This window comes from Furipterus horrens, unplaced genomic scaffold (assembly GCF_987537825.1).
Source record: "Furipterus horrens unplaced genomic scaffold, mFurHor1.1.pri manual_scaffold_3, whole genome shotgun sequence".
NCBI lineage: Eukaryota > Metazoa > Chordata > Mammalia > Chiroptera > Furipteridae > Furipterus > Furipterus horrens.
The window spans coordinates 191,695,042-191,722,242 of record NW_028327173.1 but is presented as its reverse complement, the minus strand read 5'-3'; the positions used below and the strand labels follow the sequence as shown (position 1 = coordinate 191,722,242).

Genomic DNA, 27,201 nt, shown 5'->3' with positions numbered 1-27,201 from the left:
AATGAGGAAATGATACTGGAGTATTCCTCCTTAGCCACACACATTTCCCGGCTATAGCAGTCAGGCAGGGCCCAGCCCAATTCGTATAAATAAAATCTGAAGAAACAAGCGGTCATGATTTCAGTTCAAAACTTTATTAGAGTACCATATTCTGAAACACTGAGTCCATGAGTCAGACAACAAAAACTATAAGATGCTGTTGCGATTGGTCCCCAACCCCTGCAGAAGCACTAATTGAATATAAAACAAAGACAACAGCATATGACTAAGTGGAATAACTGAAAATGGATTTTTACATGTTGTGAAGTACTGAAACTAAATCCTAGCACAATGTTACCAATAACTCAACAGGTATTTACTACAAAAACTATGTACTTAGGGTAGTTTTTCTACTAATTTTTTTTTACGTTTTTGAGTCATGCTTTAAAGGCTTCATCATTCATAATACTTTCCCGTGAAACTAAGACATAATGAAATATAAAATCATGAATGGCAATATCCTACACAAATGTTTTACTGTCAACTGTGAAAAATAACATCATTCACAGACTAAAAATTTCATTGCTGTATTTTAATCCACTTTTAAAATGTTGTTTCCATCCATTTAAATTTATTTGGCCTTGGCCATGTTGGCGAAGCCGCCGCCGGAGCCGCGCCGCAGCCGCCGGTGAAGGAGGCCGAGAGCGGAGCCCGCCCCGCCCCGGGGCCCAGGGAGGGGGACCGCCTCGGAGCCCGGCCTCTCTCTGCCTGCCGCCTTCCCGGCCCGCCTGCCCGATGTGCGAGCGAGGGAGCGTGCGCCGGACCGCGGCCGCACCGTTCGCTCACGGCCCGAGCGAGCCCGCTGCCCGTTAGTTCTCCTGTCGCCGGGCCGGGCCAGAGCCTGCAGCGGAGCCCTTGAGAGTCAGTGCCATGGCGGAGCAGACCTACTTGTGGGCTAAAGAAACTTTGTAGCTGACAAAACTTGCAGAGCACGTGGAGCAGCCGTTGGAGTAGCCATTGGAGCTTCAGAACCTGCGGGGGGCCGTACCGGAGTACAGGACGTTGCCAATCCGCAGTTTAACCAACGGGAGAGCGGCCTGAGGGCCCTGGAGTGCGCCTTCACCCTGCGGATGAAAGTGAATCAGAGCCTGCTATGAGAATTCATTGTGCTACACCGCAGAATTCAGAGAGGAACTCTGAAGGTCACAGTTCCGTGTCTGGGAGAAATGATGGTATTTCAAGTGGAATAGATCAACACTCCATCCTTGAACATGGAGATGAAGGTGCTGACACTGAACATGGAGATGCAGTGTTGACACTGAACATGGAGATGCAGGTGTTGACACTGAACATGGAGATGCAGTGTTGACACTGAACATGGAGATGCAGGTGTTGACACCGAACATGGAGATGCAGTGTTGACACCGAACATGGAGATGCAGGTGTTGACACCGAACATGGAGATGCAGTGTTGACACCGAACATGGAGATGCAGTGTTGACACCGAACATGGAGATGCAGTGTTGACACCGAACATGGAGATGCAGTGTTGACACCGAACATGGAGATGCAGTGTTGACACCGAACATGGAGATGCAGTGTTGACACCGAACATGGAGATGCAGTGTTGACACCGAACATGGAGATGCAGGTGTTGACACTGAACATGGAGATGCAGGTGTTGACCCTGAACATGGAGATGCAGTGTTGACACTGAACATGGAGATGCAGGTGTTGACACTGAACATGGAGATGCAGTGTTGACACTGAACATGGAGATGCAGGTGTTGACACTGAACATGGAGATGCAGTGTTGACACTGAACATGGAGATGCAGGTGTTGACATGCACAATTCAAATGAGAGCAAGATGAGGAGAATTGTGGACTCACTGGTTCCATCCTTAAAGTTCAGACTACTGGAAGCTTTGCTCGTCTTTGTGGACCTTCTCACCACTATTTTCGTTGATTTCATACTGTCTGATCCTCGGACATTCTGTGCATTCCTTATTCATTGATTCACTTTCTGTTACGGATATTCTCCTTCAAGCATATGTCGCAGGATTACGACGGTATTTTTCTGGTGTAGTTTTGTGGATGCTGTGGTCGTTTTGTGGTGTCTAATATCTGATTCACTCTCTCATCCTTGTTTGTTCTTTGAGATCCTTCCGGATAAACCCAGACAAGCTGTTTGGAAAGGAAATGGTATATTTCCACGTGCTTGGAACCTGAAGGACTGAGGGGTCCACACACACGAAGCCCGTTTCGCTGAATGAAGAAGATGGAACCCCCAAAGGAGAAACTGGGGCTTTGCCTCTTGTACTAACTTCAACTACCCCACATTTTAAAATTCCCACTAAATTAGAGTGGGAGCTTCAATCACAAATTCCTGACACATGAAATTCCTAGATTTTTCTAGAAGAGAAGATTGATCTGAACATATGCAGCCATGGAGTGACCCTGAGGATTGGCTGAAATAGAGCAAGTGGAGCAGGACACTGAAGAAAGTTGGGGCAAAGTTAGAACTGTCTGTCGTTAGGAAATAGAATTGTGCACGAGACGCTGTGGCTTTTTTCTTCTTCCTCTTCTTTCTCCGGCAACGAGGGAAACAAGAGCCAGTGTGTCCTGGGTGGTAGATGTTGGGTGGCGCCTGCGAGGCTTATTCATTCGGCAGATAGCTCGCTTCTTTCCCCGCTCCCTCTTCCCTGGCCTTCAATTCAGGCTCCGACGAAACTTGACATTGTTTGATAGGCTGAGAGAATTGTTTGAGAATAACCAGATCCAAATGGCCCTCTGACCGGAAACCTCGGCATCATCTAAGAGCTGCTAAAAATGGAAGAACAACATCCCCGGCCCCATTCAAGACCCACTGAGTCAGGAGGCACGCTCTCTAGCTCACTGGGGAAGCACCCCGCCTGCTGCCTGCCTGGTGTGCTAGCCGCCGCAGCGAACCTCTGTCATGATGCAAGGAACACAAGTGAACAAGAGCCCTCCGTGTGTGGGGGTGGGAAAAGCCTGGAAAATACTCATCTTAAGCCACAAACGTGAAATCCACAAAGTCTAGGTGTTCATCCTCCAACTCTTTCTCTGAATCAGAGTTTTTCCACTTGCGCATGATTGGTATCCGGGATCCGATAGGTCTTTGCTGTGGGGAGGGTCCTGAGCATTAGTGTTTAACATCATTCCTGGCCTCTACCCGCGAGATGCAAGTGGCACCCCCTTACGCACCATTGTGACAAGCAAACGTGCCTCCAGACATTGCCAAATGTCCCCTAGGTGGATGGGTGGGAAGCTGGGGACGGGGGAGTGGTTGCAGAATTACTCCTGGTTTAGAACCACTGCTCTAGACTTCATTCACATTGACAAAACCCGTTTCTGCCGCAAAAACAGATCTTTCTGATTTATTGTTAGATTGTGCTATGTGCTTCGATTTCTACGGTTCCTCAGTGTGCTGAAAATATGTCTCCTCTGTCATCAAGAAAATTATTTTAAGAAGTCGTCCAGAACGATAGTGAGTGGACACTCCAAAAAAATGCTGTGTTTTAGGAAATACTGGCAAGGGCTCCTCCGTCTTTCCCTTATTTTCTTTCATTTAAGTATTTTTAAAAACGAATTCCTTGTTATGAACTAAATTGTGCCCCCGCCCCATTTTGTATGTTTAACTGCTAATGCCAGTTCCCCAGAATGTGACTGTATTTGGATAGAAGGTCTTTAAAGAGGTAGTTAAGGTTAAGCGAGGTAATTGTGTGGGCCCTAATATGGCAAATTAGATGTGCTTATGAGAAGAGGTGATTAAGTCATGGACATGCACAGGGGAAAGCCATGTAAAGACACCAGAAGAAGGCCATCTGCATGCCAATGAGAGGCCTCACAGTAAAACTGACCATCCAACATTTGATCTTGGACTTCTATCATCTAGAACTGTGGGAAAATAAATGCCTATTTTTTTGAGTCACCCAACCTGTAGTATTTTGTTATGCCAGTCTTATTAAAAAAAATAAATAAATAAAAATAAAAATAAATTTATTTGGCCTTGATGGCATTTTTCTCCACATTATCCTTTCTCAATATTTCCAGGTGACTTTTCATGAGCTTGAGGGAAAGGATATGAGAAAAGAAGACATTAACAGTCTCTGCAAATATCTTATACAAAACATCTCTTAATTCCTACGGAGGGAAATAGAAGAGCACCTCAGCGCTTGGGGGGATACTGTATATTAAAACAGTTTTTAACTGTAGAAAAGCCTGTGGTTCTCAAAGGTCACCCGGTACCAGTCTCTGAGGGCTTGCAAAAGATTCCGGCCACGCCCCTAGACTTTCAGATCCAGTGGGGCTAATGCAGCCATGAGCATGCAGATGCCGTTGGTTCAGGCACTCTAGCACTCCTATCGCAAGCATCTCCTCCTCTCTTCCCCTTGCCTTCTCACTTCTGGATCTTGCCAAGATTGCTTTCCTTGGTGAACATCTTCAGGATATGCCCCATTCTTCAATACTGTGCTTTAAATTTTTTTATTTCCAAAATTTGGCAGTTTTACCAATTGCCTATGTCTGTCTGCAGTGGCAGGAAATTTTCTTCCTTTGGCCATAAGTTCATTTTGCTGTGTTTGTTAAAAACCTTATAATCCACTCTTCAGCAACATCACTAATTTTCCTTGTTTCTTTTCAATCTTGTTGTTCACAGGCATTTGACATTCATCTGTTGTGATCTCAATGTAAGCGCGAAATCACCTGTGAGCCACTTTGTGTTTAGTGCTAATAGCGGAACCTACTAATTTCCTCACCTTTTCCCTCTGTACCAGGGTTCTGATGGCGTAGGAACCCCTCTTGATTGCTGCCACCATTAGTAACTCCACTAACTGTCATGACTGGAGTGGGAGATAAGGCGATACTGACAAGTAAAATGAACAGCTCAGGCATTAACAAAGGAGGCAGCTGACAGCAAGTGCAAACTGCTTCTATCAGCCCTCCTGCCATCCCATAATCCATGACACGCCCTGCAAGTGATGCCACTAACACGGCTGCATCCACAGCTGCTAGAGTAAGCTACTCTGTTCTCATCCCAGCTCAGGGAAGGTTCATCAGGCATAGAAAAGACTGACTATGGCTTCTAATGCTGCGATTTTGACATAGCACAGAAAACAAAAAGCGCATGGCTCAGAAGCACAGTAATGGAGTCAAAATACAGCAAAGACCTGAAAAGAATCATGCATCACCAGAAGCTTTCACCTGGAGCCAAAGTGGAGAAGCCATCACACCAGCAATGACGGCCCAGCCTCGCTCCCTACTCTAAGTGACTCCTGTGATAATCTGCTCCTTTACGCTGCAGCATCAGAACTTCTACTGCTGTGGTCTAAACTGTTTTTGACTCCAAAATGAAAAGGTATAGCAGATTAATCTATTTGGGATTCATAAATAGATTAATTACCTGTCCTAGGTGTGGAGTTTTACTCAGCAAAGGATGCTGTAAGCATTGCAGATTATATCAATTTCAGCTTTTGGTCATTTTGTAGCCCAAATGGCCTTGTTTGCAGTCTTTTTCATAGCCCAGCAAAATCTCACTCAAAACTTTCCATTGCATTTTATTTCTAAAGAATTCAAGTTTAAAAACACACATACCAATCAATAAAGACCATATTCCATCCCTCTCAAATCTGGCACTATGTCAACAGCTACTGATTTCCCCTTCTAAACAGTTCTTACCAAAAAGCAACACAAGCATTTTGATGCAAATGAAGTTGCTCCCTTTAAAATACTGCATCTGAAAAATAATCTCAAATTCCCTTAAACTAATAAGCAAAACTTTTATGGATGATAGTAGTATATAATGTCCTGACTTTTGCCTATTGTGGAAAATACACAAGGCTAGGATTCAGAGAGGCAGACTGCATAGCCAGTTGGGGTCAATTGGAACCCTTAAATAAGGGAGAACTAAGGAACTCAGCTTCAGTTACAACTTTTGAACAGATCAAATACATGTAAGCCCCAGGATTATCCTCAAAGGAACTAATGCTATTAGAGACTTTTAAAAACCTATTACAAAACCAGATTTTGAAATTATATCTTCTGTTGAAAGGTAACAGATTTTTCTTAATTCACAACATCATATAATTTGTTGTATAAAAAGTAGACTTAAAATCTAAGATTCAAAATACACTCAACTCTAAGGTTTCTCTGGCAGGGATCCATACAGAAAACAAGCAGAATGTTAATAATTCTGTCTGTAAGCATGCTCAGGTAGCAGCTTACAAGGAAGAACACAATTTAAAAACCTGTATTACAAAGTACTTGTGTGCTAAATTGCTATTTTCTAAGGCAATTAATTTTCTTCCCCAATTATTATAGGTAGATATGACATTTTGGGTGATCCCTGCTGACGTATTCCAACTATGTAGAAAAGCATGCCCAATAAAGATGATAAACATTCATGGCAAACTGCTTCAAAAACATGGGTCTCAGAGCGACTCAGGCCTATCAATGAAAAACAAAAGATTATAACCGAGGGCAGAGAGAAAGGATGACAATCTGGGATTCTAATCTTGATTTGACTGCATGATTTTGAGGAAGTCATTAAATAAACTGTGATTGCTCTGTAAAACGGCAGTAGTCAGCTACCTTCACATCACAGAAATGTTTAAAATGTAACATTATATGTACAAATCATTTTTAATCACAGATTTAAAAGAACAGTCAGGCCACATACCATGAAGGAAAGATCCTACCTGAACGATGGAGGTTGTAAGGGGCTACGATCACAGGACCAATCTCAGCATGAGCCATAGGGCTTAGTGCAAAGAAAATAAAAGTCCACAGAGTTCTCCCTCAAATTCAACAAAGTATATTAGAAATGTGTGCCTCAGGACACCATAGGGACTAGGTAAGAATGCACATGTGACAATAAAACCTACCTTCATCGCTCAACGACTCAGCAGTGCCATTTTGTATTCACCAGACGTTACATCTTCTACACTTTCATGAGTGCAGCCTGGAGGGAAGGGCAGCACCCTCTCTTCCATGTGAGGACTGGGGGGCTCCCAGGGATGCCGCAAGGGCTGGATGGAGCACTACTCCTCACCCCATAATCTCCACTTGCCCCTCCCTCCACCATATTCCTTGTTAGGGACAACTGACATGTTCTCAGTCTTACACAAGCGCCACGTAAACTTAGCTTAAGTCTCCCTCTCCAACTGGATTCACACCAACTCCACAGACAAAGAAATTCTGGAGCTACCACTGCTAAGGACTATAATTTTTAAAGGGAACATGATAAAACAGCTCACTATCACGCTCTGTGCGAGAAAAGGGGACATCTGCCCTTGTGGGAGAGGCAGCTCCGTCCCACTCAGCACCTATTTTTAAGCACAGAAACTATCCAGGTGCAAGACTGGGAGCTCCTCTATGACAGTACCAGAGCATGGGCACTTAAGAGAACAGTTTCTATAGATCTCGGAGTAAATGTACTCAATTTGTACAAAATAAGAACTTATTATCAACCAGGCCCCTGGATGAAAGACAGTCTTACTATTACCTTTTTTTTTTTAGAAAGGGTGGCTTTTCTCCAGCAGCTCTAGGCAGTCCCTTATTCCTCATTTTAACAAAATAGCCTCCAACTTCAGGCATGGCTGTGTATATAACTCTACACTCAGCTGAGCTATCATAAACACTCCAAATATAAAGGCATGTCAAAAGACATTTTTCCTCCTCAACGGATAACCCCAAGAGGCCATTATTATAATAGAGTATGAATTTCTGCTGTAGATTATTGACCTATAAGCTAACAATAAAATCCCATTTAGTATATAAAGGCTTACACTGCAACATGAAATATTAAGACACAATCTACTATTTGAAGTCTTCTGTACAGTTGAGCCACCTTCTTCATTACACCAATCTGGGTGTGTGAGTTCGTGTGGAGTCCTCTTTCGGTAGAACACGGACTTTGGAGATGAGGCAAAGTACAATGCAACTGCTGGCAGTCCCATTAGGCCATCGAGAAGACTGGAAGAAGTCCCATGCTGCTGGTGTCAATTCTGAGCTCCAACTTGAGACCTTGGGGATTTACCTATTGACATTCTGAGTGGCTCAACGTCAGGCTCCAAGGCAAGCCCTCACCTCCTGCAAACATGATTCCACACACAAGTCTTAACTCAGTGTTTAAACATGGAACTGACTGCAAATTTGGAACTTCCTCAAATGGTTTTAAAAGCTCTACACAAAAAGTATGCAAAAGCAGATACTAGTTTTTCAAGAAAAAAAGACACACCTGCAAAAAAGCAACAGCTCTGTAAGCAGAGCTGTAACTGTGGAAACAGCAATAGCAATGTAATAAATACAGCATAGGATGGCATTTTTTAAAAAAATTGCTGCCCTAATATTTTACTAACATTTAAAAAAACAGACTTCCACAATATGATTTTCTAAGAGAAAGAGTCCACTGCTTTGTTGGAAGATGAAGGAGCCAGAGCTGATTATAAACAGACAGGGAATATCTTTAAGATGTGCAAGACTACATAACACAAAATCTAATCCTCATTTCACAACACCCCACTGGATGCTGGTGGGTGACGTACTGCCCTCTAGCTGCACCCAAGGCTCTTTTCCTGTGGCATTTTAAAAAATGTAGCTGCAGATGAGTCAGTGGCTTTCTCGGTCGCAGAGGTCCTGCCCAACCACTCGGAGTCTGAAGATTTCTGGGCCTGTGATGCCGGTGTGGTTGGCTCCACGGCATCCGCATGAACTGGTAAGGTTACTACAAGAAAAGTAAAGGGAAAGAAATCGAGGGGAGACAAATTAGAATGAGAGACACTGCAACCCCAAGTAGTCTTAATCTTTATATCTTATACCCTATTAACCCAGTGGCCACATTAGGCTTTCTTCTTCACAAATAAATAAAATCAAGATTTAAGTAAGATAAGTACTTCTCTACCTGAGAAATGGGTTTAACTGAACAAATGAATAAATTTAGTAATACAAATTCATAATATAGTAACTATCACTTATCAAGCACTTATGTGCTAGGTGCTGTACTGTATCAACACTGCATCATAATCTTATTTCCTAATGCAAACTCTTAGAAGTAGGTATTATCATCCCCATTTTCCGGGTCAGAAAACTGAGCCATAGAGAGAGCAGACAAATTCTGCAGGGACAAAAGAGAGCTGGTTAAGTAGCAAGATTCCAACTCAGATACTGGATTCCAAGCCGTATGTTCCTTCTAGTACACCCCATTGTCTCCACTATAACAGTATCACCAATAAATAGCAGATATTAGGAAAATGATAGAAAATCACATAATCAGACCCAGTTTTTCAACAAGAACACTATACACATTCTAGATAAAATAATAATTGCCTATGCAGGGGTGTCCTGTATATTTGAGGACACTTACCATTCTGGACCCCATCCACTGAATGCCAAAAGCCCTCCCTAGTCATTGGGACAACCAAACAGTCCTCACATTACCAAATGCTCCCTGAGCTGAGTAGTACAAACCATCATCACACCCACTCTGTTGATAGTGAATACATACTAACAAAACCTAGAAAGTTTCATTTTTAGCACATCACTCACAAATTCCAGGAATGTAACCTAGAACAGTATTTTCGAATTGTGGGTCACAAAACTCAATTTAGCAGATCACGATCAGTACTTTTTCTTCTTAATGAAAAGGAATAAAAAAAAAAATCAGCGTGTACCCAAGGATTTAGTTCATATTTACATGTATACCCACATATATATTCAAACATGTATTTCTTACAGGAAGTCACTGTAAAAATAATCTTGAAAGCTATTACTCTATGGCACATATACAAGAGTTTCTTGAGAGCAGTGACTTCCAAATGTTTTGGACCCTCAAACCACAACAGCAAGAAATACATCTGACATCACAAACCAAATCAATCAATCAGTCAATCAACCTCACGCTCACACACACACACACACACACACTCTCACTCATTTAACTGAAATTTCACAAAACTGTGCTCGCTTCAGCAGCACATGTACTAAAATTGGAACAATCCAGAGATCAGCATGGGCCTTGGGCAAGGATGCCATGCAGATTCATGAAGTGTTCCGTATTTTTACAAAACAAACAAGCAAAACAGAACCAGAGGCATGGAAACAAGAAACAGACTGACAGGGACCAAGGGCAGGGGGAGGGAGATAACGGGGGGAAAAAGGGGAAGGGTCTAGTCAAGGAATATGTATAAAGGACCCGTAGGACAAGGATAACGGGGTGGGGATTAACGGTGGGAATGGAGGTGGGTGGGAGGGGTACGGGAGAGCAATGGGGAAAAATTGGGACAACTGTAATAGAACAACAATAAAAAAAAGAAAAAAAACTCTATTTACTATTACTGTATGGTCATTAACAGAGAAGGAAAACTGATTCCAAAAAACCTCCGCTGCCTTGCGGCATACCTCTTCAGGGGAAAGGCTAAGGGAGTAAACCCCGACAGAAAATCCGGAGCCGGAGTCCCTAAGGCGGTTTGACGTTGTAGTCAACACCTGCAACTCCTGTGGCGCACCTGAAGCCAAGCTGTATTGACTCCGTCTTTCTCTTGGATCCTTCAGCTGCGAAGAGAGGGGGGGTCTGCTGCATGGGCAACAGCAGACCCTCCATATTACCCTGCCCAGGCTCTGTAGCTTCAGCTTCACTGGAGAGAACACTCCAGCGTCATCGTAAGATGTCGATTCAACATGGGAGGAGACAGATACCGTGTCACTCCCGAGTCGGACTGCACAACCATTCTCAGCGGTGCAGATAGACTCTTAAGAAGCTACACCATCGTCTCTCGAGACGGACGGCTGCCGACGACGATGGTCATTAACCACAGTGAGAAAACCCCTACTACCCTAGAAAAACTTTGCTGTTTTTTATTATAGCAAAATATACATTAACATAAAATTTATCACTTTAATAATTAAGCGTACAGTTCAGCGGTACCAAGTACATTTACGCTGTTTCATAACCATCACCACCACCCATCCCCAGCATTTTTCATCATCTCCAATGAAAACTCTATGCCATTAAACAGTAACAGCCCATTCTCCCTCCTCCAGCCCCCGACAACTACCATCCTCCTTCCTGTTTCTATATATTTGACTGTTCTAGGTACCTCATAAAACTGGAATCATATATTTGTCCTTTTGTGTCTGGCTTACGTCACTTAGCATAGTGTCTTCATCCACGCAGCAGCATGCATCAGAATTTCATTCTGAATCATGAAGGCACTCGGGCTGGATAAACTGTATAAAGTATATGCCATGTTTCGTTTACCCATTGATCCAGCTATGAACATCTGAGTTGTTTCCACCTTTCAGCTACTGTGAATAATGCTGCTAGAACATGGGTGTACAAGTATCTATTTGAATCCCTGCTTTCAATTCTTTTGGGCATATACCCAGAAGCAGAACTGCTATATCACAAGGTAGTCTTATGTTTAGATTTTTTTAATAGTACAGAGGTTTTGTTCTGTTTTCTTTTCTTTCTTTTTTTTTTTTTTTACATGTACCATGCCATGAATTCATAGGGAACAGGTTCCCAGCAGCCCAGGCTCCTTTCCATTGGTTCTCACAAAGTGTGATTCTCTCAGTGGAGTAGGCTGGGGCTTCAGCTGAAGCCAGGTACCCTTCTCTCTGGCTTCCTTCTTTTCCTGGTCATTTTCTTTCACATGTTTCAGGAAGTTATCTCAGCTCTTAGAGTACTTTATATGCTCAATATGTACATTAATTCTCTTGGCAAGCATCTTGCCTTTAACTTGTCTGTTTACAACAATGCCCACTGCATGCTGGGTGACACTGTAGACTCCTCCAGTTTTGCCATGGTGACGTTTGTGGGGCATTCCTTTCTGAACAGTGCCCATTCCATTGATGTCCACAATATCACCTTTCTGGTAGATTTGCATGTATGTGTCCAAAGGATCAACTCCATGTTTTCTAAAAGGCCTAGAGAACAGAGAGCAGGTGCGCCTCTCCCCTTTCCCTTTTTGTTAGTCATTTAGGCGAATTATGGAAAGATGATGGTTCTGCCTAAAAAGTATGTTTAGATGTTTGAGGAACTGCCATATTGTTTTCCATAATTGCTGCACTATTTTACATTCCCACCAGCAACACACAAAGGTCCCAATTTCTCCACATCCTCCCTCACACTATGTTTTGATATAGCCATCTTAATGAGTGTGAAGTGGCCTGGAAGAAACTTTCGCATGTGTTCTCCCACAGAACAAGGCAGTATTTTTTCACAATAGCATAAAATGGGATATAATCCAAACGTCCATCAAGAATTCTTAATTGTAGTATAATCATCATATTAATACAATAGAACACCATAGATATGGCAGTAAAAAAAAAATGGATTTGGCAGGATGAAAAATGAAGAAATCTCAAGAACATAATTGGGTAAAACTAACTTATAAAATATGACATTCCATTTATACAAGGTTCAAAAACAGGCAAAGGCAGACAATATATTGCTTAAAGATACATATGCCTTAAAACTATTTCAAAAACCAAGAATGATAAGTGATTAACAAAAAATAAATATCAGGATAATGGTTATCCCTGAGAAGAGTAGCAAAAAAATTTTTAAGGTGATATTCTTTTTCTTAAAGGAGTTGGTACATGTGTCATTTTTCTTTCCTCCTTACATATCTTCTATAAAGGCTCTTTTAGAACCATTCGATATTTACTAAAAAATCTTTAAAACTTTAAAAACCATCTAAACTTTAGAAAGGCATAGTGGGCATAAGAATCTGCCCTACGGCTCCCAAGACAAGGACGACCCTAAAACAGAACTACCAAATCCAATCACAGAATTAGAATAACATTGAGAATAACTCTGTTTCAACTTTACGATTCTATTCACATATTCATACAACAAAACCTAGTGAGAGGGTTCCATCTGCTGAGTGTCATTTTAACGTCTGGGGCACAGCGGCAGAAAAGCAGAAACAAAACCCTGTCCTTGCCACGGCATCCCTAGTATCACTGGCCTGATACTCGGAATCTGATCTGATTAACAGCCTAACTGCCGGGCACCCTTCTGACTGGTGCTCTAAGGACACGTGTCCTAGCCCAGAGAGGCAGAAGTCAGAAAAGGCTTCTGGAATGGCAAAATAGGGCTCTGAATACAACGTCCTGTCCTCCCAATTCTCCTTTACCTAAAGCCATGTGTTCACTTTTGGAAGGAATGGAATTTGTACATCAAAGGCTCTGCTCTGCCATTCTGATAAAGAAAAGGATCTCAAGAAAATAAAGTCTGGTTTTCATCTGAGTTCCTTCTATTTTTTATAACTACTTAATCTCAAATGTTAGAGAAAAATAACCCATTTTTCCTTTTCCAGTTACATTCTTTAAAAGCATACACAGCAAATCCATTTTGGCATGAGACAGTGACTGCTAGGCAAGCCCTGTTCTGATGTATGGGACGTTTTAGCAGGTTTGCACAGTTACTCAGATCCACGGGGGCTCTGAGCACCACACACCTGTGTTTATAAAGCCATAAAGAGGAATGGACATAAAAAGAAGGAAATAAAGGTGCTACACTTTCAAGAAGGACCTACTCAACAACCCTATGAAAAAGTCTTTTTCTTGGCCTTTTGTTGTTAATATTGGCACAAAAAGACAAGGCACGCTGTTCCTTTCTGCTCTTCACCTCTCTAGCCTTATTAATATCTTTAAATTCAGTCAATTTCAACTCAAAACTTTCTACCGGTGGGGGAGGGGAAAAGGGGAAAGATTTGTGGCTGCATGTTTAAGAAAGAAGCTGAATTCATCACAGTGACAGGGGAGAGTGTTGGCAGAGATCTGAGCTATTTATTCTTTTAGGAAAATCCTATAAAGAATGACACAAGGAAGCCTCTATCTGCAGTCTTGTTCATCACACTGGTGAAGAATCCGATAACAGATGTATGCAGGAGCGTGATTTAGTGCCAGGAGCTGGCCCCTGATGTGTATTAATACAGCGGCAAAGCGGAACGCACCTCTCTTCATCAGTCATTTCTATAAAAGAGGTGGAATCCGAGATGGCCCAATGTTAGGCAGAGCAAGCCCATTTGTTCTACTGACTGATGGCGTGGGCTCAGGCTGTGTCCTTCACCTCCATGGGGCACTCAGGTTATGGATAGAAAAAAAAAAAAATTCAGTGAAGCAAGCCTTAGTCAACAAGTGAGGGGAGGAGTTTGGATCCACAGGGGAAATATTTAATGCTCAAGTCTTGCTTAATACCCCCTAGTAATTTCCCAACTTGAATACGGAATAAGGATTTTAAACTCTTCTCAACAGTTCTTCTCTTACAAACAATTAAAAGCAAAAAACACAAGCTAGATATTAAAGAAAAAAAAAGAACAAAAGGATAAAAGAGAGGAGATTGTGTTTTAATGCTTCCATACCACAGACAGGATGAAGATCTGCGTTTTGATGCGGAATCAGTTTGGAACCAATCCTATCATATAGAAGCAGAATACCTGCAGTGTTTAAGAGGGCAGCTCTAGAGTCATAAGGAAACAGGTCTGACCTTGGCTCTGCAATTTATCAGCCATGTGACCTTGGGGAAGTGATTAACCTCTCTAAGCCTCAAATAGCTCATGTGTATTGGGAATAAAAACAGCACCTTATAAAGTTGTTGCAAAGATTAAGTGAAATAATGTATGCAAAGGGTTTAGCTCAGGGCATGGCCATGTGAAAATCACTTAAAAAATTTACTATAGTCATCAGACCTGTGATTAAAGATTGCCCATTATCATGACAATCTTAATCTGAACCACTATCAAGCAGTCTTCTCAAAGAGAAGCTTAAAGGGGTCGATTTCAGAGCATGCTGAAATTTACTAAATGAAAGTAGGGAAAACAATTCCCTATCAATTGCTCTGATGTGTGTGTGTGTGTGTGTGTGTGTGTGCGCGCGCACACACACATGCGTGCACACACACACACAGATATTTAATTATAATATATAGTATTTTCTAAAGAAAATAAAATGATCTATGGTGTACTCCATTTTCACAGAATAAATTCACTATCATCAAGAAAATGACTAGGGATCAGTGGTTACCACAGAAAGGGATGAGGGTGCATGAAAGTGGAGAGGGGAGCTAACTGTATGGTGATAGATACTAACTAGAATTTTTGGGGGTGAACACTTTGTATTGTATACAGATGTGGAATTATAATGTTGTATACCTGAAACTTACATAATAAAAAGGGGGGTGGGGGAGAACTATAGATGTGTCTGATAGATCCTACGACCAGATATGGTCTTTTTATCCAGAGCAATTCACCCTAAACTATATTAAAATAACAAAGGATTTCCTATGATTACTTATCACATTTAGCTATCTTAACTCCAAAGAAAAAGATCTAGACATCCAATATTTTTGCTGATATAAATAAATAACTATTCCCCTTTATTTTCATTAAGGATAACATACATACAGTTATGTGTATAAATCATAAAGGTACAGTTTAGTGAATCTTTACATATTCCATACTCATGTAATCCCCAGCCAATTTAAGATACAGAACATTTCCAGCATCCCAGATTTCTGTACGTCCTCTCCCAGTCACCAGTGAAACCCACTATTTTGGTTTCTACCAAGTAGCTTTGCTCAGGAAACTAAAAGGTTTTAACTTGAAAATTTGTTTTCAGTTAAAAATTTCATGACTGGCAAAATAGCGCTCTACTACACATAAAAACATTGAGAATATACTGTACTGTACACTAAATTTAAAAAGTAAATAAACCTGTCCTGGCCAGTGTGGCTCAGCTGGTTGAAGTGTCGTCCCACAAACAAGAAGGCTGCAGGATTAGTCAGTGTACCGGAGGCAACCGATCAGTGTTTCTCTCCCACATCAATGTTTCTCTCCCTCGCTTCCCCTCTCTCTAAAATCAATAAGCATGTCCTCAAGTGAGGATTAAAAAAAAAGTAAATAAACCCATGTGGCTCCTTGATTACTGACTGACTACACTGCCATCCTAATGGGATTGTACAGACTTAATTTCCTGTCTGTGCTAAAACAAAAGTGCAGATGACTGAAGATTGTTTTTAGTGAGATATAGGGATTCACACTCAAGAAAGCTGTGTGACAAAGCGAAAAAACAGACTTCAGAGGCAGACAGAACTAGGTTTAAGCTCTTAAAATATAAGTGACTTTGGGAAATTACTTCTCACATTCTCAGTTTTCCCATGTAAAATGGGAATAAAATGACCTACCTTATCATAAAAGTTAGATGAAAAGGTATATAAAACAAATAATTTAGTATCTGACACAGAACAGGTGCTCAACAAATAATAACTACATATAATTACCTGCATTTGGGTTAGACAGAGATGCTGTGGCCACAGGTTTCCGCTTCCTCTTGATATCACGTGAACATGGGGGTCCTAAGTGTATGCATGCCTGTCTGCAGAGGTAACAAAGATAAAATATTGTTTTAACTTTGTAATTCTCATTGTTTAAGACACTACGTTCAGCCCGGATACTATCCTTGACCCATTATAGATTATATACTTACAAAATTAGTATCTTTTACCATCAACTGTCAGTACAAGATTATTCACAATTAATCATAATTCACTCTTTACTCACAAAATATACCCATTCTAAACTTTTTACCTGATTAGCAAAATAGAGGACATTCAAGATTAATTTCAGTAAATACGTGTTTCATTACATGCTGATTTTTGTACATTCTTCATAAAAACTATAACCTCAATTGTTCTAAACTCACTAATGAAACACCTACTCCCAAGTGGTAATATACTGAAAAGTTTAATGCTGTATGAACACAGACATATGCACAGAATTTTAATAGGGAGTTTAACTCTTCTATCACTATATATCTGGATTTTTAATAGGGTCTGCACAGAAGTAGTTTCTGTGATTTTTAAAAATATAAATTACGTGCTAATAATACGTCCTTTCTTCTGAATGTTCAGTTTATTTTATTTTTTAAGATTTTATTTATTTAGTTTTACAGAGAGAAGGGAGAGAGAAAGAAAGGGAGAGAAACACCCATTTGTGAAAAAAACATTGACCAGCTGGCTCTCGCACACACCCTCACTGAGAACCAGCCCGCAACCCAGGCATGTGCCCTGACCGGGAATCGAACCACTGACCTTTAGCTTTGTGGGAAAATGTCCAACCGAGCCATGCCAGTCAGGGCTGTTCAGCTTATTTTAAAAACAAAATAGTGATAGCTTTACTACTAGAAAAGCAAAAGATTGTCTGAAAGACAAGAGGCCAAACGCTGAAATAGGCGGTATGCTATTTTAGTTCCCCATTTCCTCCTTTCTCTCAAACTAGACAAATACTACTTCTGATTAAGGACCAAGCTGAGTCTCACCTTCACACAAAGCTTTCCTTGAACATTCAAGACCTTATCTACCATGAATTATTATTTAACTGCTGTATATATATCTTGTTTCCCTAATGAGACTTAATCTTCTTGAGAACAAGGACCATATTTATATTTCTTTCATAATTTTCCAATGATCTACCAACCTCAGCAAAAGGCACATAGCTCATCCTCATTAAATATCTGTTGACTAAAACTGATATGAATGAATAAAAGTTCTAAAAACTAAATAGCCAATTGTACACTTAAAATTATTAAAATAGTAAATTTTGTTACGTACGTTTTATCACAATTTAAAAAAAATAACCAAAATATGTAATATAGTAAAAGGGATCTAGTGAAATTACACAAGATGAACTCCTAACTGGTAGTCCTAGCTGGGGATGAAGTCTCACGGATAAGTCGTCTTAAACGTGGAATCTCAGTCAAATCTAAGAGAACTTAGTTATTAGCAAGGCAACAAGACAACTGTTGAATGGACAAACTTTCCTCTCAGGGGTTCTCGATCTGGCAGCTTTCACAGTTTAAAAGTACATAGGCATGTTTCTCTCTCTCTTTCTCCCCACCACTCCTTGCTCTCTCGTACACTTTTCTCCAAATAGCAAAAGCTTAAGAGACCATTCAGTGTATAAACAGGTGAAGGAAAAATTTAATTGAAATCACAAGAAATTTTTTAGAATGCAAAGAACACCAAAATAGGCAGATTTATAATATAAAGCATGTGGCTTGGAAGGTCCATCCAAATCACCTCCTATCAATCATTCTGTTTAACTTTGCATTAAGTATCCCATAGATAGCTAATTCCAAAATTCCAACATGAAATGTAAATGTTAAGTGTGTAAAGAAGGGAAAACAATTCATTTGTCATACCTTACACAAGTCCTGGGAATAAGTCTAAATCAGCATGCTGATTTAATAATAAGAAAGATAGATGACAGAATGTCAAAAGTAGACAGGCTTTTAGTCTAAATGCAGAGGTGGGAATTTCTTTGAAGTCAGACACAGGCAGAAAAGAAACTGACACTAGAGAATTTTGTTTCTCCTAGCCCTGACTGGTGTGGCTCAGTTGGTTGGGCATCACCCTGCAAAGTGAAAGGTCGTCGGTTTGATTCCCGGTCAGAACACATGCCTGGGTTACAGGCTCGGTCTCTGTTTGGGGTGTGTATGAGAGGCAACCGCTGGATGTGTCTCTCCCTCTTTCTGCCTCCCCTCTCTCAAAAAAAATTTTTTTTAAATTTCTGTTTCTCCTCAAAACAGAGATATGTACAGAACAGTTTACATCTTTTCTACAAACAAGGTATTTGAGTATATTCAGACCCAAAATGAAACTGTCCAAGCATTTATTTCTAACTCAATCTTGATTCTCCTAAAGTACTTCAGAAAAAGAAAGAAGTCAAAAAAGGGTAATAGTTTATATTCATGCTTTCTTCTTTACCTTAAGCTCATTAAAAGACTACAAAACTTTGCAGATTGATGGTAACACATTTCTTGAAACTTAACTATGTTGTTAGACATCAGGGCAGTGGTTATCTTTGAGCTGTGGGGTGAGGGACAGTGACTAGGGGCTTCTGGGGGTCTTTCTGGTAATGTCCTGTTTCTGGATCCTGAAAACTCATCAAGTATATATTTCTTTGTAAAAACTTCTCTATATGTATATTGTGTTTCAATTAATTAAAAAATACTACTTCTTTAAGATCAATGTTTATAAAACGCTGAGTTTTAGGAAATGATGCAAAATGAAAAGCCTAACAAAAGTACTCAAAAGGGCTTTAAGATATTAATTCTCTGAGTCTCAGCTTGGGCTAAGCTAAATAATACTGCCTATTATTTATATACCATCCATCATTTTCACAGCTCTGCATGTTTGACACTTGTCAGTAAGATGGTTAAGGGCACCTACGATGTCACTCCTTTATGGACTTAGTATCACTTATCTCACATTTTCAAGGAACGAAACATTTTGGAGTAAAAAGATGAAACCATTTATGTACCAATGTTTAAAATTTTAACCATTTTAAATAGAAATACAGTGGTTTTAAAAATATTTATTTTAATAAAATAAAAAATAAGTATTACTTACCTACTATTATGCACATAGGTTATTAGACTACACTACATCCTGCAACATCCTTAGGGGACTGCTGTGAATGCAAAGGCTGAGGTGGTCCTTACGATGCCCCGCCCCTTCTGGGCAATGGTTCTTAGATCCCCACTATTCCCTGCTCAGTGATGTTATGGGCTTCAGGGTGAACTGTCCCTATATTAAATGCTCCCCAACTGCGAAGCCTCCAGCCTAGTTCTACTTCTTTCTGTAGTAAATGTTCTACTTCTACCACTTTGTTCCCACTCCTAATGATTACCTTGAACATTCTGAATCCTTCAAATTTTGTAAATTTCCTCTGGTTATAACTTAGCACAGAACTGAAGACATTCCAATGAAAACCAAGTGATGAAACTTTTTAAGTCAGTAACCTTATTTTGTTGTAAAAGTATGTATTTTGTGTGAACTATTTCCTTTCTACTCAGCAGGTTTTCTTGCTTCTTGCATTGCTTATTGAGTTTTTAGTGAGCACTGGGTATGACAGCAAACTAAGCAGTCTCTTCCCTAATGGAATAGCCCAGTCCTATTTCTAGTTGCACAGCTTTCCAATTACTGAAACTGAATCATAGAGAAACTAAGGCAGGGATAAAGAAAAGTCGTGTTCATTCCTAACACTCAGCTTAATGCTTCTTCCCTCTTAAAATGTTTCTCTTAAGACCATTTCCAGGTTGGAGAGCTATTTCATAAGAGGTATAATAACATCACACCTTAGGGCTGAGTACAGAAGGGATATTTGTCTCAGTCTCTATGCCCCTTCCTAGTAAAGATCTGGGGAGGGAGGAAGACAGTCAAATTGTTATAGAAGGACAGCAAAACATTGCCCTTGTTTGGGTTTTAACTGAACATTAGTAATAGTAAGAGTTTACAGCTTGGGAAAATCTGTTTTTCCCAATGAAGGCTCCATCTGCTTGGGAAGAACTTTAGAGGATAAAGAAGGAAAAGAACCCAGCACAAGCGTGGGAAAGCAAAGAGCAGGCTGGGTGCTTGGAGCATGAGGATCTACAGGAGACAGGGACTGGAATGTGGCGCACTGCAGAGCACATTCGGAACACAGGAAGGACAGCCCTGTCCAAGAGCAATGAGCCATCCGTGTGGGGCTGGAACCTGAGTGAGGCGACAGGCGAGAGCTGCAGCCTCAGCTCCTATTCAAGAGGTAGTTCCAACTGTTTATCCCCAAATAATTGCTTATCAGTCATTGGTAGACATAAAGAATTAAAGAAGGGAGAAAACATAGAGACTGACTTACACATTTCATTTCAGAATATTTGACCTAAACCTTGGCTTCTTTTCTTTTTTATGTATTATTTCTTGAATTTGTGTTATTTTACTCTGACAGCATCACTGTCTACTCACAAGTACACTGAAAAGGACAACCGACAAGTGCGAAATTATAAAGGACAGGGAAGAAGGGTCTGAGCTTCCCCTTCTCAACATACCCTTTCTACCCATGCAGGGGCTCCCTATGGGTAGAAAGGATAAAACATTTAACTAGATTTTAAAAACTTTCTCAAGAGCAGTGTACAGTTGTTTTTTGTGTTGGAAACTACGTACGATATGTGGGGGGAAGGGACCATTCAATTATGTAGAGACTAAGTTAAGCTTGCCCTGGCTGGTTTAGCTCAGTGGATTGAGCGTCGGCCTGCGAGCTAAGTGTCGCTGGTTCGATCTTCCAGTCAGGGTACATCAGAGAAGGAAAACTCTGACTCCAAAAAACCTCCGCTGCCTTGCGGCATACCTCTTCAGGGGAAAGGCTAAGGGAGTAAACCCCAACAGAAAATCCGGAGCCGGAGTCCCTAAGGCGGTTTGACGTTGTAGTCAACACCGGCAACTCCTGCGGCGCACCTGAACCCAAGCTGTATCGACTCCGTCTTTCCCTTGGACCCTTCAGCTGCGAAGAGAGGGGGGGTCTGCTGCATGGGCAACAGCAGACCCTCCATATTACCCTGCCCAGGCTCTGTAGTTTCAGCGTCATCACAAGATGTCGATTCAACACGGGAGGAGACAGATACCATGTCACTCCCGAGTCGGACTGCACAGCCATTCTCGGCGGTGCAGATAGACTCTTAAGAAGCTACACCATCGTCTCTCGAGACGGACGGCTGCCGACGACGACGACGAAGTTAAGCTAAAATCTCTACCAAGTTATTAAAATATCCTTCTCTATTGAAATGGAAAATATTTATCACAATAATGTAAGGAGCTTTTACAAAATACATATCCCCCACCATATTGGGGTAGGAGAAGAATCAGTACTTTGTTTATTTTGAAATTTCTCCTCAAGTAATACTGATAAGCTTCTATCTACTATGAAAATTACTGAGTTGAAAAATATACCAAATTCTAAAAGTTAATAAGCTAGTCAACAAAAGAGATCAAAATATTTAACTTAAAAAATAACAGAATGATTAAAATGAATAAATGTTTAGAGAAAAATACTGTTTTCCCCAATATAAAGGCAATTAACCTACAGAAAATGCAGGCTAGGCTTGCTCAGGTTCCCCCGATGGGGCCTCAGTACTCCTCAGCACTTCTTTCACACATGAAGCCAGGGCAGCACTTCCCCTTAAAGCATCACAGTCAGCAGCATTTGCAGAAAAGAATTTATGGGGGAAATGGGCACTAAAAGCAACAAAAAAAGTCTTTAAAAATTCTTACTTCAGGAAAATTCACTAAATTCATATTGTAGGAGTAAAGGTGAATGCTGAAGATTGACAGTTAATTGAAAAGAGTATTCTGTATATCCATACATAAATACAATGTTTCTACTTTATTTTTTTGCTGCAGGGAACCAAAAGATCAGGTGAGTTGTTACAACTGCAGGGTTACTTAGGAAACTGGGCAGATCACTATGTCCCTGGGGCAGGAATGTACTTTTAGGGGGAAAAAATTACTTTGAGAAAAGCATGCATGTTTAATAGAACCAACGCTGGCAAAAAAATAACTGAAGTGACTGCTTTAGATTTAGAACAAAGATGTTTAGAGTCACTCCTAAGGAGAGAAAACAGTCTTCATCTGCCAATGGTGAGCTAATTTAAGGAATAGTGTTCACCTTCAAAAATCACTCATTTAAAAAACTCGATGGAAAGTTCCTATTCTTTTTTAGATAAAATAAAATTTATTGTGAAAAGGTATTGATTTGCTATACTTTTCCTTAAACTCCTACAAATTAGTAATATCAAGAAAGAATTATCGCTATTTCTAAGGAACAAAGGTCATATATATCATATATCCCAATTAGTCTCCTTAACTGTGGAGAGCAAAAGCGGGCTGTGGAGAGGGGATACACAAGCTGACCCAGCCCAGGGCCCTTCCACGGGGAGCTCACAACATAGTGAGGGAAGCTGATGCGGAAAGAACTAACCAGATACAGACATGAGACATAATTCAGGAAAAAGTGAAATGCCAAGGTAAAATGAGAAAAAACAGACTTAAATCTAGGGAAGGAGAGCTACCCTGTCCTCACATGGGATTTTATCTTCAGGGTTAACTGGCATTTATTAAACACCCAGTAGGGGTGTTTTCAGACTTGCACATGGGAAGAATCCAGGCCTCTGACGCTAGAAGCAGCTAGGGAGAGAAAACCACTGCACAATCACAGGGCGCAGTGGAAGTTTATCGAACAGGAAGGGATCCTGGCAATTCCACTAGTGTTGCCACTCAAAACTAATCCTCAGCAGTGGGTGACAAACTGCTCCTTAGCACCTAAAAACTCTCCGTAATCTACTTCCCTTGGCTGAGCCAAGGCTGACGTATCACGAAGCTGTTTCATGCCACCCACAGGAGCAGAACAGCTTCCCATCGGTTGGAAAGGTGGGTATGTTACAATGGCAACACAGAGGGAGAGAAAGTACTTTCATCTAAGATGCCAATTGGCCAAGAGCTGCTATACACAAGACTCTCCATCAGAAGACAAAAAATTCAAGAACTGTGTACTATAAAAAGGGAAGTTCCGGTAGAAATGGCAGCCTTGTCGACAATATTATAGCAGAAACAGTTCCTCCCGCGCGGCCATAACTAAGGCACCAAGAGGTGCAGAGGAGCAGCAGTGCATCACAGCAGCATCCCCCCCGCAGATCCCAGACTAACAAAGGTTCCTCCCCAGGAGCCCCGAGGTAGAACCTGAGGCTGTTTACTATGGCTCCAAAGGTCAAAATTAATAGCGTGAATTGAGTCTTCTTCTTGCTCTTTGAAACTCCTTGTCAAGTGGCACAACCAGCTGGGCACACAACTCTGATATGCAGATCATAACTTCTGCAAACAGATAAAATGAATTATAATGAGCACAGCCTATCATATTTCAAATCTCTAATGGGCAAAAATATCTCTCTTTTTTACCCAAACACTGTCCAAATGCCTCCTCTTACAGTCCATTTGAGGCCGTTTAAGCGCCTCAAGAATCTGTTCTACATCTCATTAGCAAACAGCTCTAGAAGCCAACTCAAAGTTGGTAAAACTACAATCATCCTAAGGACAAGGTAGTAACTACATAACAAAAATAATATTAGCTACCAGTATGTAAAACATTCAAATATATTTCATTTTGATCATCACTACTAGCCCCATAAATACTATTTTCATTTTAAAGATGAGGAAATTGAGGCATGGGGAGATTAAGTCATTTGCCCAGGTAAAACCAAGATTCTTACCTGCGTCTAACATCTGCTAATATGAGATTAAGAACTTCAAGAAGAAATAAATGGAAATGGTGACACATTACCAAATCACTACCCAAAACAGCAGAAAGGTCAGGAAAGTGGGAGAAAACGCAAAGCTTCCATGAGACATTCAAAAGCTGCAACTGGTGACCTGTGCATCCTACAGAGAGATGTAGCAATTGATAAGTTCCAGTCAGGGTTTTCTAAGGCAATAATGTTAAGAAAAGCTATCCTGGACGATCAATAAAGCTCTCATTTTGGGAAAAGCTGCCTACAGCACTGGCTCCTTATTTCCATTCTCCGATTGCACCCTGACAGCAGAACCACCGCCTCTACGGGAACACCAATCACACCACCTGCTGTTTGAGCCGCAACAATTCTTAACACCAACACCAACTGCACCGTTTTAATAGCAACATCCCAGTAACATCAACCAAAACAGCCAAAACAAAACAACTGGTTTAAGAATGTTGTCCTTGCACCCTGCCAACTGTCCAACCACCCAGACACCCACCCAACAACTCCTTGCCTGTGTTAATCACCAGGTGCAGGGCATTGTGGTCAACCCTTACTAATAGTCTCTTCTCACCTTAGCTGTTCTCCGAAGCTAAGAGCCGTCCAGTGCTCTGCCTCCCCCACAGAATCATGCTCACAACATCAAAGCACAGAGCTCATGCCAATTATGAAATGAGTACTCGCTCCGGCAGCACATACACTAAAATTCGAACAACAGAGATTAGCATGGCCCCTGAGCAAGGATGATACACAAATTCGTGAGGGATCCCTTTTATTTATTTATTTATTTTTTAATATGAAATGAGATTTCCTGTTAGGAAAATTACAAAGCGCCGGCCAAAAAACCATATGCATTTAGGGCAATAGGTCTTAACCTTGGCTGCACATTAGAGTCACCTGGGAACTTTAAAATAATGCCAATGCCTAGGCCTCATCCCAGACCAATTAAGTCATAATCTGTGGAAGTGGGGCCCAGGACGAATAGATATTTTTTAAAGAATTTATTTATTTATTTTTAGAGAGAGGGGAAGAGAGAAACATCGATGTGGGAAAGAAACATCAATCAGTTGCTTCGAGCATGCCCCAACCAGGGACAGAACCCACAACCCAAGCATGTGCCCTGACCAGGAACCAAACTGCAGACCTTTCACTTCACAGGACAGTGTCCAACCAACTGAGCCACACTGGCAGGGCCCAGAATGGGCATACTTTTTAAAGCTTCTCAGGTGATCCCAAAGTGCAGTCAGGGTTGAAAACCATCACACTTAAGTATTTCTAGAGTGGCATTTCTGAAAACCTCTTAACTACAAATCTATTAGGTGGCACAAACACCACAAAGACTCACTCTCCCATTTACTTACTGCACCTGCCATCTGGGCTATATTAAAATGCAACATAATAAAATAATCTCTTAAAATCACTGTCTCATTATTTCTTTGTTTATAGCAATGAAATACTAAACAAGAGCGTGCCTTGAGGTCATCATGGCCACCAGCAGCCCGCATGCCTCCCGCTGAGAACCAGCACTGTATAATGAATGTTCGAGCAGTGAGGAAGTGGTCAAGGGGTCCTCACACTCACGCAGTTGAGTGTGGGGGACTGTGGAACTGGCCACAGCCAGGCAGGAAGCAGCCTCAGCTCAATAACCCGACAGGAGGAAACCTTCACAGTTCAGGCACGACTGTCAGACTCTTTGTGCTCTTAAAGGAGAGTAATTATAGGCATGTGAAAAAAGAAAAGCACTCCCCGAGGAACTCTTCCTCACATGCTTCCCAAGAGGCACAAGGGCCATTAAAAATTCCATGATGAAGAGGAAAAACAGCCTGGGAACAGCCAGGAGGCAATACAGCAAATTAATACACCAGCCCTCCTCGGGGAAAGCTGTGATAAAACAGGAAACACTTCTCTCTTCGCAAAATAAAATTATACCACTAATGATAACATAGTCACCACCATACACACACAAATCATTCTAATGATGGGTGTGAAATTCCCAATGCTGCCCAGACGCTTTGAAAGAAATTTTTCCTACTACAGATAAAATGGAACAAGAAAAAGATAAAATTTCCATTCGAAACAGTTTATAATACGCTCATTCACCTGCCTCATCCCTACCACCATCACTCTTTAACATTCCCCTTCCTAGGTGCCAGGCTTTGTTCAATCGTCCACTCTTGGCAAAGCCCACCATCTAGTTCTGAGTCCAGTCTCACCCATCAGCCACACTGGAACTAGACTGCTTCTCTACTGACCACACACCAGGCAGGGACCCCACTATTTCAGAAACTGCACAGAGACCACTTATGCCAACCATTCTCATAGATAAGTCGTCGTCAAACTGTGTGCACTCTCATGATTAAAAAATGTGAACACTTCATATATGTGTAACGTATACACATAAAACAAAATTATGTGCTGCTAGACCAATATATGTACAATTTAAAACAAAAAACCTCATACATGCAACCCATTGTATCCACATCCTAGAAATGATGACTAGAAACACAGACTGAGCTATCATTGCCCACAGTCTTGCTTTTAGCAATGGTCTAAAGCAATAGTAGTATTTCCCTAGAGCTGAGTCACCAACACATACCCTAGACTTCCTTATGTTTTCAAGTCCAGCTACAAGCACTGCCAGCAAGGGAGTGAAAATAATGATATTGCACAATGAGGTACACAAAGAAACAAGAAGGTGACACCCATTCCAGCAGGGATGAGGCTTTAAAGGCAACAGGAAACCTGATAAAGGCATGGATACTGAGCACGGCACAGCTCTAGGTAGCAGAGGTAAGGCAGGCAGGCTAATAATCCACAATCAGCATCTGACATGATACAGAGCCACTTACAGTCTTCCCAAAGAGTGTATGTGGCTATTATTTTATATAGTATTAGGACTAAAAGCTTGAGGACTGCTTTCCTGTAAATGGAAATCTTGTGTCTTCTAAGACAGCTTGAACACTACCTCCTCTAAGAAAGCCTCCCTGAGCCTCTGAGCTAGGAGCCCTTCCTCTGTGCTTCAGATCATTTTGGTGCATACTGTTATGCACTTACCATTCTGTACTAGAACTGTCAATTTCCATACCCGACTTTTCCAT

The 27,201-nt window shown here is 41.1% G+C and overlaps 1 protein-coding gene and 2 non-coding genes across 3 annotated transcripts in view; 2 read left to right on the top strand and 1 right to left on the bottom strand.

The window, feature by feature from the left end:
- Positions 1-8,276: 8,276 nt before the first annotated feature.
- Positions 8,277-27,201, bottom strand: part of GPATCH2L (G-patch domain containing 2 like) — a 50,950-nt gene continuing 32,025 nt past the window's right edge. The window contains exons 9-10 of the mRNA XM_090271214.1: positions 16,284-16,378; positions 8,277-8,723 (exon numbers count right to left, since the gene is read on the bottom strand). Coding sequence (XP_090127340.1) covers positions 8,551-8,723; positions 16,284-16,378 — 268 coding nt within the window. The 3' untranslated portion in view covers positions 8,277-8,550. The remainder of the gene's footprint in view (positions 8,724-16,283; positions 16,379-27,201) is intronic.
- On the top strand, positions 9,955-10,058 carry LOC150017081 (U6 spliceosomal RNA). Its single transcript, XR_016510201.1, has one exon. It is a non-coding gene; the product is annotated as a U6 spliceosomal RNA (small nuclear RNA).
- Positions 24,780-24,881, top strand: LOC150017080 (U6 spliceosomal RNA). Its single transcript, XR_016510213.1, has one exon. It is a non-coding gene; the product is annotated as a U6 spliceosomal RNA (small nuclear RNA).